Below are 13752 nucleotides of genomic sequence, written 5' to 3' on the forward strand. Positions count from 1 at the left end.
ACAACTCCTGGCAGCATTGTAGCTATCATCCGTTTGTCATTTTGTTACCGGAATTAAGTCTTCCATCCCTGAATAATGACAATATAAAAATATAGTAGAGCTGTTATCACTGGCGAATGAAGTTCACAATTCCATGGACAAACACAGTAACCTGCAAATGACCCAGCATGGAAGAAAATGGCTTCTAGTTTAGAATTGCTTGAGTGTTATTATCTTGTAACAACATAGCTAAGTCCAGTGTCTAAATAAAGGGGGGGAACCATCTAGGTAGACCCTTTTCACACATGTACAGGCTGATGGTGTGCAGCAGGGCATATCTTCAAAGAAACCGTCATATACACTGCATTGCCAGTTTGGTGTAGTAGTTAAGTGTGCGGACTCTTATCTGGGAGAACCGGGTTTGATTCCCCACTCCTCCACTTGCACCTGCTAGCATGGCCTTGGGTCAGCCATAGCTCTGGCAGAGGTTGTCCTTGAAAGGGCAGCTGCTGTGAGAGCCCTCTCCAGCCCCACCCACCTCACAGGGTGTCTGTTGTGGGGGAGGAAGGTAAAGGAGATTGTGAGCCTCTCTGAGACTCTTCGGAGTGGAGGGCGGGATATAAATCCAATATCATCTTCTTCTCTTTTAAAGAGCAGCAGAATTTTACAATCAGCTTAAGGGGAACAGGAAGAGAGACTTTTTTTTTTAGAACTATGAAAGCCCTCCTGCACATTCATATCCGTTCCTGCATCTCTCTAGGTGAACAGTTCTACTCTCCAAAGTTCTTTGTGGCCACCAAACTTGATAGAAAGTGGGTTGTCCATCCCACTTAACTGTTTGCTCCGCTGTGGGGAGCTGCTAGCTCACTTATCAGAAACTGACGGATATTGAATACTTGCAAACCTGTGCATTTTGATCTGTGGTGCATTGTGTATCAAGTTCCCAAAGCATAAAAGTATTCTGTGCATGAAAAGTTCCTTTCACGAGGGTTTGATGCCATCAGAAAAAGAGAGGACAAGATAGTTTGTTAACAAATGCAGATATAAGGTACAGATATGCAGGCATGTTGCCGGTAGCAGGAACTCCTCGGAGGCAGATGGCAGTGGTTCAGATTTTAAAAAGACAGTTTGCTAAGGAAGAAATAGATTTAAGGGGTGATTTCATGATGTGGGTTAAACAAAATACAGCAAGAGCCTTTAAAGATGCCAAGCTTCAGCCTCCCCCAAAAGTTTCAAAAAAAGATTTCAGTGTGAAGCTGCTGATTTCATGCACAGATTTGACATTGTCTTATTGGCTCTATCTCAATAGGAAATAGTTCATTTCAGAAAATAATTCTCCCCCTATGGCTGTTATTCATTTGCTGTGCTTATTGATCACCAACCACCCGCATTGATTGGATCACTTACAATGCAGTCCTGTGCACTATGAAATCAATGGGTTTAGGCTGGAGAAACTTTGCAATGCATGGCATTGTTACTGTTGAGGTGAGTCTTGTTTTTCTTCATGCGCTGCATAAGGATTGCATCACACGTGTCTCAGGGACTGCCAGGACTATTAGCTCCCCCCCCCCCCCCCCCGCGATCATCCTCTGCTTTTCTTCCTTTAGTACCTGTTTGTGAAGGGTAGTAACCCATAAGGGAAACACTTCATGTATCTGATGCTGTGTGGACCCTGGCTTATGAGATTTATTCCTCAGTTAATTTGCTAGCCTGGATGTGGCTTCATAGAACTTTATCCCCTGTTTAAATAAGAATAGGGAGGGAAGACAACATGAAAATAAGTAGTTTTGAGACTGAAGTAAAGTAATAGTGAATGTAGGCGCCAATGAGAGATTTCTTGAGAAATCAAGCGGAGGATAAACACATAGTGCAGGGAAGTGATTGGAGTGGGGAACCAGAGAATAAAGGAGTTGGCAAAGTGGAGAAATAGGTATTACAGGGGAAAGATCCTAGTTGAGAAGATGGCAGACAGCTGAAGTATTTGTCTACAAAATGTATATCCCACAATTACCATTGAGAAGCAGTACAGAAGTAGCATTCCTATATGCTTGGTGATTGATAAGCAGGGACTTGCACTAACATCTACAGTTACCCTGTTCCTTTAATAAAGGCTTGATGTGCAGCCTTTATTAAGGTACAGTGGTTTTTTTCTCTAAGCAGTTGGTATCTGTCATCCTGTTATGCGTCTTTGAAATTTTATTGTTATGTACGCAGCTCTGCTAACATCACCTTATTTCTGATGCATGAATTTCTACCATCCAGCTTCAACCATGGCCATCTTCAGTGATGAGATAACCACAAGAAGAGCTAACTACTTAAACCATTATTTGATCTATGGTTAACAGCTGTTTCAGGTCTTGGGTTAAGTGGAAATTCTGGTTAGCTGAAGCTGTATGGTTACCTCCCATGGTACTTAAGGTTAACAGCTTTGCCTTGTGACAGGACTTTGTGTTCCTGAAGGGAGAGGTTTGGTGAAGGGAGCCTGCTTGTCCTACTGCCTTCTCCAATTGCTAAGCAATCAGGAATGGCACGGGTGTGTAAAATGATTGCAGCCTACCTGTCAGTTACAGCCCTCAGAACTGAGTGTCCATTTCAGTTTGTACCTAGTGAGGCCTGAGCCAAGGGAGGGGACACTTCACAACAGAAACAAAGACAGTTCTGAGGAATGCTTTTGAATAGATTATCAGGCTTCTTCCTTTAGCCTGGTTCCAACTTCTCTGAGATTATCCTGGTTTAGATTGGTCATCTGATGGTGTTCTTCCGTTGTAAAACATCTGCTAGAAATATTAGGGAGGAAAGCCTGTTTAGTAGGACTGCTTTGGGGTGACATTTTCTCAGAAAACAAAGCAGTATGTTTGAAGAAATCGCCTTAAAATTACTTGTTCTGTGGATTAAAGCAGCACTTAATCAAACAAGCTGAATGTGTTGCACCCAGCAATTTTTTGCTTACGGTGGATACATATTTCATACAATTAGTGAATACTGTATATTACATTCTCCTTTTTTCCAGTATTAAATGCCTATGAAATTAACTAGAAGATGGAAACTAAGTGTCTGGCTAGGCATCACAGCTATGCCACTCATGTATGTTTGCCCAGTAATGTCAAGCAAAAGAAATACTATGCCACTGCCTCACAAGATGGAGTCTGGAGTCCTCTCGTAATTACAACTGATATCCAGGCTACAGAGGGCAGTTGCCCTAGAGGTAATGGCAGTTTTGGAGGGCAGGCTCAATGGAACCCTGTGAAAATCTTCTGGGTGGTTAGGGGCTTGTTGGGTTCTGGCCGACAGGAGGAGGTTGTCTGTTCTGCAGTCATTTTGCTAAACACTTTGGAGATAAAAATCACTCACATCCACTCCAACTTGGTCTCTATATTAGCAGTGACAGGATGAGACAGGATGCCAGTTTGTCCAGTTGTGTAGGATACCTTTCAGGTTGTCCATTCTATGGATGGGGACAGGATTCTTGGAAGGTTGAGACCTATCATCTGCTTGTATAACCCTTGACCCTTGTGGCTGCTTAAATCTCTATGGGAGGAGATGGCAGACTTGTTACAGGCAGACAATAAACAGATCCCTTAGAGATAGGGGTGTGTGATCACTCTTGTCTAGTTACAAATGTACCTTTCTTGAGTGAGGTGATTGAGTAAAGGGTAGCTGGACAACTAGAATTCTCAGATGAAATTGATTGTTTGGATCTTTTTTTAAAATAATTTTTCATCCAACAGTATTACATTTAAAAATGAAACAGAAAACCAATGAAAACATAAATAGATACCTTGCTATATCTGATCTAATAGAATCCTTCAAAGTCTGACCTTCATTGTGTGTTACTTAAAACTAACCGAAGTTTAACTATTGGTTGCGCAATATACATAAGAAACAGAACTGTCAAAAATAAATTAACTTTCTATAATATTGATTCTGTGGAATGATGTCATTTTCAGAAAAAAAGTAAGTAAGGGATACCAAACAGACACTACATGTCTTTCATATTGGTTGTAAGATATATCATATGAATTATAAGCGATTTTGCTTAATATGAACATTTCCCACAGTCTTTGATACCAGGCTTCTGATGTGGGTGGGTGTTTATCTACCCAGTGTGAGGCTATGACTAGCCGTACCATGGCTATTAAAATATGAATTAATTCTAATGTACTGGAACTTAACCTTTGGTCTTGCCAATTATGAAGTAAAAAAAAATCAGGTTCCAGTGCTAAGGTTGTATGGGTAATTTTGCTTAATATATTTTTGCAAAATGCATAAATATATCTGCATCGCCACCAACAAAGGATAAAATCTGCTTTTTCGCCTCAAGACTTTTTGCAGAGAGGTTCAATGTTGGAATCAATTTTGTTTAGTTTGGATGGAGACCAATACTTGATTGTTTGGATTTGTTCAGATCTGGTTTTGGACCTGGTCATGGAGTGAAACATCCTTGGTTGTCCTGTGGATGACCTGCACCAAGAGATGGACAGGTTGAGTGCAACCCTGTTGATTCTCCTGGATCTGTTGATGGCTCTAGATCACATCAATCATGATATCCTGGACAGCCTTTCTGGGTTGGGAGTAGGAGGCATTGTTCTGTGATGGCTTTGGTCCTGTTTGGAAGTAGGTTTCAGAGTATGTTACTTTAGGACTGCTGCTCTGCCCCTTGGCCTCTAGCCTGTGGGGTATAGCAAGGTTTTATCTTGTCCTCTGTGGTTTTCAGCATCTACATAAAGCTGCCAGGACATCATCTGGAGATCTGGGCTGAGATGCCACTAATATGCAGGCAACTCTGTTCTATTTCGCACTTTGAGCAGATCCTAGGGAGGCTGTAGAAAACCTGCATTTGGGCCTGAATGCAGTTTTGGAGTGGATGCAGACTAATAAACTGAAGCTTAATCCCAACAAGATGGAAGTAACTGTTTGTGGACGGAAGGTCTGACCCAGGTTTTAAAGCATCACCTGTTATGGATGAAGCTGCATTCCACTTGAAAGAACTGGTCCATAGTCTGGGAGTGCTGCTGAACTTAGGCCTACTGCTGAATAAGTGTCTTTTACCAGCTTCAACTAGTTAGGCAGCTGTGGCCTTTCCTGGGCAGAAAAGATCTGGCCACTGTGAAGCATGCCATTCTTAAACGTAGATTAGATTACTGCAGTGCATTCTTTGTGGGGTTGACCTTGAAGACTGCCCAGAAATTGACTGGAATATTGACTGGACTAGCAGGCTGTGGCTAGAATGCTGACTGGAGTGGGCTGTAAGGACTTAATCTCTACAGTCTTATTACATCTACACAGGGGTCGTTTTGTAGAAAAATAGGTGGTGGAGCTCATCCAGGGATTGTTATGCAGCTGCACCTACTATTCAGTGGACAAGGTGAGAAGGAGGAGGTAGAACTCTCAGAAAGGTTCAGGAGCTGCGTTCCTGTGAGCTCCCGCTGAAACCAAGGCCTGCATCTACACTATCTCCCAGTTTGATTTTGGAATCAATTTGTAATGCTAGTTTGGGGCCAGCATAACTTTTCCTATATGAACCTTGCCATCCAATCAGGTCATTGTGGAGACCCTTCTTCAGGTTTCCCCTACCATCTGAAGTTAGATGGGCTGTGCCCAAAGAAAAGGCCTTCTCAGGCATGGTGCAACAACTTTGGAACTCCTTCCCGAGGGCAAGAAGTGAGCTGGGGTAGTTTGCCATTGCTTTTCTCTGTGTAGCAACCCCAGTCTTCCCTGGTGGTCTCCCATCGAAGTACTAACCATGGCCAACCCTCCTTAGCTTCTAGGCTCTGACAAGATAAGGCTAGTCAAGGCTGCTCAGACTGCTGTTTTATATATACTTGATTTTAAATGCTGTTTTGATGTGGAAATGTTCTGATGTTTGCCACCTTGGGGACCTTGTTGCAGTGAAAAGGCAGCATAGAGATGTTTTAAATAAATAAATAAATAATAAATATCCCTTGAAAGCAAATCATGCAATAAATTTGCTGAAACTAAACAATTCCCCAGTAGTGTCTGGATGGGATACTGCCTGGGAACCATATGTGTCTCATCTCCAGTGCCTTGGAACAAAGGGGATATAAATGTAATGTTTCTGTTGCTATCTGTTGTTGGAGATACACACAGGGAAAGAAGCATGTCAGCAGCCACACTTGTAATATCTAGGTAGATTGTTAGATTGACATTTATTAAGTCACCCTGTTGTATGCTGCTCTTCTGCCTGCCTGTCTTATAATTCTGATTGACAGAAGGGTGGTCATGTTCAGATGCTTGGAATCCCATGAAGCCAGGTATGCAGTTGTTCTTTCCAGGAATCTGTAGCAATTTGCATTTCCTTTTATTTCAGAATGTAATTTCTAGGAAGTATGTTAGTAAGCTGACTGGTTGTATGATTTTATTGTTGTTGTTTTATCTGTGAACAGTATTTTGTGTCATTGTCTCTAACTGCATTCATTTTAGGGCTCAATATTTTTTGTACTTACCTTGTAAGCTGTATCAAGAGCCCTTTTGGAGGCCAAAAGGCAAGGTAAAGATTGAATGAATAAATGCTGCTTGAAACTTTGCTTGAGTGCAGATTGTATCTTGCTTTTAGCTAGGTGGATATTCAAGAAAGAAGTCATCTGAGTTTACAAGGGAAATGTGAAGAGAGGCACAACCCCCCCCCCCCCGAAAAACTCATTGCCATCACTTATCCTAAAGTTGCTAATTTCAATTTTGAAGCAGTCTTGGTGCTCTGAACGTCAGCTTTGAAAAAGCATGTATCTCCTGTTTATTTATTTATTTATTTATTCTTCGCATTTATATCCTGCCCTCCCCGCCAAAGCAGGCTCAGGGTGGCTAACAACAATCAAATAATAAAACAGTGAGCAAACAATTAAAATTAACAATCATTACCAGTTAAACAATTTAAAACAGTTTAAAATAATTTAAAACAATTTTTGCTGCTAGTGATGGTACCATTACATTCAGTGATGGTGGGCATCTACTTGTACTGTAGTTTAACTACAGGCAAGTTGAAATAGAACTGTTTGACAGGTCTTGCGGAACTGGGCAACGTCCCACAAGGCCCTTACATCTTCTGGGAGTTGGTTCCACCAGTGGGGAGGGGGGCAGCAATTGAGAGGGCTCTTTCTCTGTTAGCCTTCAGTCTCGCCTCCCTTGGCCCGGGGATTGATGGTAAATTCTGCGATCCAGATCTAAGTACTCTCTGGGAAACATGTGGGGAGAGATGGTCCCTAAGATAGACAGGTCCTTGGCCATATAGGGCTTTAAAGGTAATAACCAGCACCTTGTAGCGAATCTGGAATACTATTGGCAGCCAGTGCAGTTCCTGCAGCCCCGGCTGTATGTGCTCCCATATAGAGAGACCCAATAACAGCCTGGCTGCTGTGTTCTGCACCAACCGCAGTTTCCAGATCCGAGACATGGGCAGCCCCATGTAGAGGGCATTGCAGTAGTCTAGTCTCAAGGTGACCGTTGCATGGATCACAGTTGCTAAGTCGCTACGCTCCAGGGAGGGGACCAACTGTTGTGCCTGCTGAAGGTGGAAAAAGGCGGATTTCGCAGTGACTGCTATCTGGGCCTCCATTGCCAATGTGGACTCCAGTAGCACCCCCAAGCTTCTGACTTTGGGCGCCGATATCAGTGGTGCCCTATCAAAAGCTGGTAGAGGGATTTCCCTTCCCAGGCCACCACGATTCAGATAAAGGACCTCTGTCTTCATCAGATTCAGACAACTCAGCCTGAGGACTACATTTTCTGGGGCAGAGGCTGGCCGGCCATCCATCAGCAGACAGAGCTGGGTGTCATCAGCATACTGATGGCAACCCAGCCCAAATCTCCGGACAATTTGGGCAAGGGGGCGCCTATAGATATTGAACAACATTGGGGAGAGCACCGCCCTTTGAGGCACCTCACAGTTAAGCGGATGTCTCTGGGATGATTGTCCCCTGATCGCCACCCTTTGTCCCCAACCAAGAAGAAAAGAGGAGAGCCATTGCAAGGCCAACCCCTGAATCCCTGCATCGGCAAGGCAGTGAACCAGCAACTGATGAGAATGGAGGCTCATTCATCTTTCTACATTGTCTTGCCAATCAAAATTCCAGTAAGAAGTCCTCAGTATTCTGTAGACCACGAAACCATCCTTAAACACCATGGCACCATATTCTGTCTCTGCATAGGTTAGAATTGACTACCTAAAACATTGACCAGCAATTTGCCTTCCTGGAGAGTGCAAGAAATGAGGTGTAGTGGGCTCTCATTCCACAGTGTGACTTTCCACTTTGTTGCCAGAGCTGTTTTTGCCTTTATCTATAGGTTGGCAACTAAAGGGGATGGGAATGATAGACTGCAGTCAGCCAGATTAAGCCTAGGGCCTCCAGTTCATCACCCCCTCTCAGGACTATGAATATGCTAAACTTCAGAAATAAATGAGGCTCCATAGTTTCAACACGTACCATATCTGTCTCTTTAGTATACCCTGTTGGTAAACTTGCTAGAGCTTATCTTGGATAAGCTTGCAAGAGTTATCTTGGATATTTTTTTCTATTTATCTTGTAATGTATTTGCCTATCTATGCATTTTGATCTCTTGTTTTTTGAAGGATTTTCTTTGACTATCGCTACACATATTTCCTTGTGCTTTATTTCACAAATCAAATGTTGAGTATATTTCTGCTCTGAGGTTTAAGCTTTTAAGAGCTTCCAACAGCCTTAACATTTAGGACTGGTCAATAAAATCATTTTTGGCAAGGGAATTTTCTCTACTCAATTGTCCAGTGTGCATGATATGCTTGGAGAAAATCACTGGTGAACCTTTTACTTTTTGCAACAACTTCCTCAGCCTTAGGCAATACCAGCATTTATCCATGTACCATTCTTTTACACAGTAGTTCTCTGTTCATGGGCACCTGTGAATAGAACGTGACGTCTAAAACACCACTGTGAGCTATAGACTTTGGGGAAACATGCTTTCTTGTATAGTAATGTAAGGTAGAGTAGTTCCTCCCTTCCAGAATTCTTACAGCACAGAAAGGTCACGCTTGAGCAGCACTGCCTGCTCCTGTAGAGCTACTTTTTCTCTGGTGTTGCAAACAGAGTTTCTGTCCCACCACTCCAAGCACAGTATCCAAAGGAACTCCATATTTTCATCCTGGAATCCAAAGAGCTACTCCAGAAACACTCAGAGGCTTGTTTGACATTTAGTTTGGCTGAGAAGGAGATGTCTGGGCATGTCACAACTGCTTTGGAAACTCACTTCAAAATCAACCGGAAGGGGCTGTGGCTCAGCTGTAGAGCATCTGCTTGGCATGCAGAAGGTTCCAGGTTCAATCCCTGGCATCTCCAGTTGAAAAGAACACCAGTGCTCAAATAATAAGCCTATAAAAGCTCATGCAGAAATATAACTAGGGTCTTTTAATGTGCTATGACAGCTTGGTTGCTGTAGATGAAGAGGATATTGGCAGCTCCTACATGATTGAGATGCATGTTTAAAGGCATGAAAGGGGGGCATTGGCTATAGTCCACCAGCAAAGGAGGACTGTAGGTGAGTCTTGCTGGATTGTAACTGTGTTCAGCAAGCACTTCACCCAGCTGAGTTTTTTAAAAAACCCAAAACTTGGAGAATGAAACTGTCATGTGATGAACCACTCTGTGTTCCTCAATCTTGCACCATTTTATATAAGTTGTACCCACCACTACCCTTTCTATGCGTTTGAGGTTTAAACTCATGGAATGGCTTCACTCTCCTCTCTTTTTAATCTAATATCAGAGTTATGAGTTAGAGTTGGGAGTGAGCAGTGAAGTGGCCAAGTTTGCGGATGACACTAAATTGTTCAGGGTGGTGAGAACCAGAGAGGATTGTGAGGAACTCCAAAGGGATCTGTTGAGGCTGGGTGAGTGGGCGTCAACGTGGCAGATGCAGTTCAATGTGGCCAAGTGCAAAGTAATGCATATTGGGGCCAAGAATCCCAGCTACAAATACAAGTTGATGGGGTGTGAACTGGCAGAGACTGACCAAGAGAGAGATCTTGGGGTCGTGGTACATAACTCACTGAAAATGTCAAGACAGTGTGCGTTTGCAATAAAAAAGGCCAATGCCATGCTGGGAATTATTAGGAAGGGAATTGAAAACAAATCAGCCAGTATCATAATGCCCCTGTATAAATCGATGGTGCGGTCTCATTTGGAGTACTGTGTGCAGTTTTGGTCACCGCACCTCAAAAAGGATATTATAGCATTGGAGAAAGTCCAGAAAAGGGCAACTAGAATGATTAAAGGGCTGGAGCACTTTCCCTATGAAGAAAGGTTGAAACGCTTGGGACTCTTTAGCTTGGAGAAACATCGACTGCGGGGTGACATAATGCATGGGATGGAGAAAGTAGAAAAAGAAGTACTTTTCTCCCTTTCTCACAATACAAGAACTCGTGGGCATTCGATGAAATTGCTGAGCAGACAGGTTAAAACGGATAAAAGGAAGTACTTCTTCACCCAAAGGGTGATTAACATGTGGAATTCACTGCCACAGGAGGTGGTGGCGGCCACAAGTATAGCCACCTTCAAGAAGGGTTTAGATAAAAATATGGAGCGCAGGTCCATCAGTGGCTATTAGCCACAGTGTATGTGTGTATATAAAATTTTTTGCCACTGTGTGACACAGAGTGTTGGACTTGATGGGCCGTTGGCCTGATCCGACATGGCTTCTCTTATGTTCTTATGTGTTCAGCTGTGTTTGAAAACATGGATTTGTGTTACATACCTGCAAAATGGAACATGAGAGAATGTTTTGCCGTGGAGAACTGTCTTGAGGACCACCAAAGACTCTTAACCCCTTAATTGCTTGATGCTTTCCCATGTCATTCCCTTTCCCCAACTATGATTCCAGGCTAAGGTTTGCCAAGAGAGGGGGGATGAGGCACTATAGGAAAAAATGGTAAGCCAGATAGATGGTTAAGCATCCTCCATCCTACCTGCTGCTCCTCCACAAAAATCATCCCTTCCACCACTCACTGGATTTAACAAGTAGTAGAGAAAAAAACTGAAATGAGATTCTACAGACAGAGCAATATCAAAAACAAACCTCTCTGGCTAGTCGAAATATGACATAATTAAAGAATCAAAACTGTGTTTCATTCTAAGACGGACCCAGTTGTTTGGCTCATGTTTAATGATAGATATCGTGAATAAAAATACGGTTCCTATGGTAAATGTTGTCGGGGCAGTTGATTGATGGGGGTGACAGCTCTCCTGGCAATCGACCATGCCTGCCTTGGGAGGTTCGCCTCTTGCTTGGCTGTACAATTAGATAGGGATGTGAAGTACTTTCCTTGAATCACTGCTTGGGCAACCAAAGTACTAGATAGCCTTACTACTGGATTGTGACTCACAGAATGTGATAGGCTTCTATGCTGTTAGTCTATAATCATGCAGGCATGGGAGTAACAAGATGTGAGACCTTCTCTGTTAAGAAAAACTGAGATGATTTTGAAATTTGGTGTAGATGTTTTCTATACTACATTTCAAGTTATCTCTTTTTATTGTAAGGAATAGGTTTTTTGTTGTTTCTTTAACAGAGAATGCTTCACACATTGAAGGCTTACATAGTCTAGATTTCAGCATTAGCAGATGAAAAATGGTTGAGTTGTAGCAATTTAAATATTGTAGGCATGTTCCATATTTCTGCTGTTTCTCATCAATTTTGTGCAATGGGGAAATATCATTCATGCTTTCCTGTCTGGTGGTATGGATGTTTTTCATGTTCCTCTTCCAAGGTATGCCTTTTTGTTTATCTTTTTTAAAGTCTTTTGTTTAACTGATGGATAGCTGGTTTCCATTTGAAAACTGCCCTATATGGTGTAGCAGCTGGTGTCCTGTTTGTGTGACATGCAAATGAAATGTACAGCTTGAGACTGTAATTCTTTGGGTGTGAAGATAATGTGTTGTATATATGGAAGCCTTAGCTGGTGAGCATAATAGAATCGGAGTAATTTCTTTATATAGATGGCACGGAAGTTGAAGGAGCAGTCGTAATTTGATGGAGCTTGACTGGCACTGTTAACTCCTATCACAAGCTAATTTTTTTTTCATCCTTGAGTTCAGATTTTAAAGACCACGTGCTTAAGTCCTGGGGAAAGAGCCACCTGGGAGATCTTTGTGGCATATGCTTAAATACACAGGAGCGTTGTATGATAGCAGGCAGTGGTGTGTAACTTGCTACCAAATCCAGCGTCCCTACTTTAAAAGATATATTATCTAGCTGTCAGGTTATTATTTTTTTTAAAGGACCTGGTTGCACAGTTACAGTTCTCTGTTTTATTGGCTCACGCTTTTGTCTTAGCCAAACTCTTGTAGGCACTGGAACAATACAGTTCTCTTTGCCCAGGCTTTTAGCGAAGGGATTCCATCTTTTGTAGCTGCCTCATGGTCAGTTCCTCTCCTGCAGACTGTTTTATCAAAGTCAATTTAGGCTGCTCTGTGTTAAGCACCTTTATACTCCAGCTTTTTTTTATTGGCTGTTTTTAGTCATATTGATTTTTTTTTGGTCTTGTTGATACAATCTGGTTTTTAGAATTGTTTTTATTAGTTTATTTATGAGCTGCCCAGAGTTGGTTTGGAACGGCAATGTACAGATTTTCCTTTGCACTTTTAAATGCTCCATGGACTCTTAACCTTTCTCTAGGCTCTGAGAAGAATGGAATTACATGACGCGTGATGCTTGATCAGCAGCTCAGTTCATTCTGTTCTGATTTTTATTTTTTTTTCTTGCGTTTTGCTTTTCAGTTCCTCCCGGAGTGATACAAAACGGAGCTCGCATTCTGAGTCGAGGAATCTTCCCTGGTGTTAGACCACTGCCAATAAACCCTATCGGAAGCATGGCTGCTGCAGTAAGGTAAGGATACAAGACACTTGCAGGCTGCTGCAAAACAAGTGCTGCTTCTGGGCACCTTCCAGCTGTTTCTGTGCAGTTCTCTACATAGTTCCCATTTGCTTTCTGTGGTTATGGCCACTGTGATAGCCAAGCTGCTGAGAGCTTGAACTAACAACTCGGGTAAAACACTGAAACAGTTATTGCAAGCCGGTTAGAAAAAAAAATAATATATATATATATATATATATATATATATATATATATATATATATATATATATATATATATATATATATATATATATATATATACACACACACATACATACACACACACACACACATACAAACACACACATACAAACACACACACAGAGTATGTCACAGAAGTGAGTACACCCCCTCACATTTTGTAAATATTTAAGTATATCTTTTCATGTGACAACACTGAAGAAATGACACTTGGCTACAATGTAAAGTAGTGAGTCTACAGCTTGTGTAACAGTGTAAATGTGCTGTCCCCTCAAAATTACGCAACACACAGCCATTCATGTCTAAACCGCTGGCGGCAAAAATGATTACACCCCTAAGTGATAATGTCCAAAAGGGGTCCAAAGTGTCAATATTTTGTGTGGCCACCATTATTTTTCAGCACTGCCTTAACCCTCTTTGGCATAGAGTTCACCAGAGCTTCACAGGTTGCCACTGGAGTCCTCTTCCACTCCTCCATGACGACGTCATGTAGCTGGTGGATATTAAAGTCCTTGCGCACCTCCACCTTCCGTTTCAGGATGCCCCATAGATGCTCAATAGGGTTTAGGTCTGGAGACATGCTTGGCCAGTCCATCACCTTTACCCTCAGCTTCTTTAGCAAGGCAGTGGTCATTTTAGAGGTGTGTTTGGGGTCGTTATCATGTTGGAATACTGC

At 42.3% G+C, this 13752-nt stretch overlaps 1 protein-coding gene across 5 annotated transcripts in view; it reads left to right on the top strand.

The window, feature by feature from the left end:
• Positions 1-13752, top strand: part of FOXN3 (forkhead box N3) — a 279923-nt gene that overhangs the window by 239302 nt on the left and 26869 nt on the right. For all 5 annotated transcript variants that reach the window (XM_060261575.1, XM_060261573.1, XM_060261576.1 and 2 more), the window contains one exon: positions 12738-12846. In XM_060261575.1, coding sequence (XP_060117558.1) covers positions 12738-12846 — 109 coding nt within the window. The remainder of the gene's footprint in view (positions 1-12737; positions 12847-13752) is intronic.

The sequence above is a fragment of the Heteronotia binoei genome, chromosome 21 (genome assembly GCF_032191835.1).
Source record: "Heteronotia binoei isolate CCM8104 ecotype False Entrance Well chromosome 21, APGP_CSIRO_Hbin_v1, whole genome shotgun sequence".
Taxonomy (NCBI): Eukaryota; Metazoa; Chordata; class Lepidosauria; order Squamata; family Gekkonidae; genus Heteronotia; species Heteronotia binoei.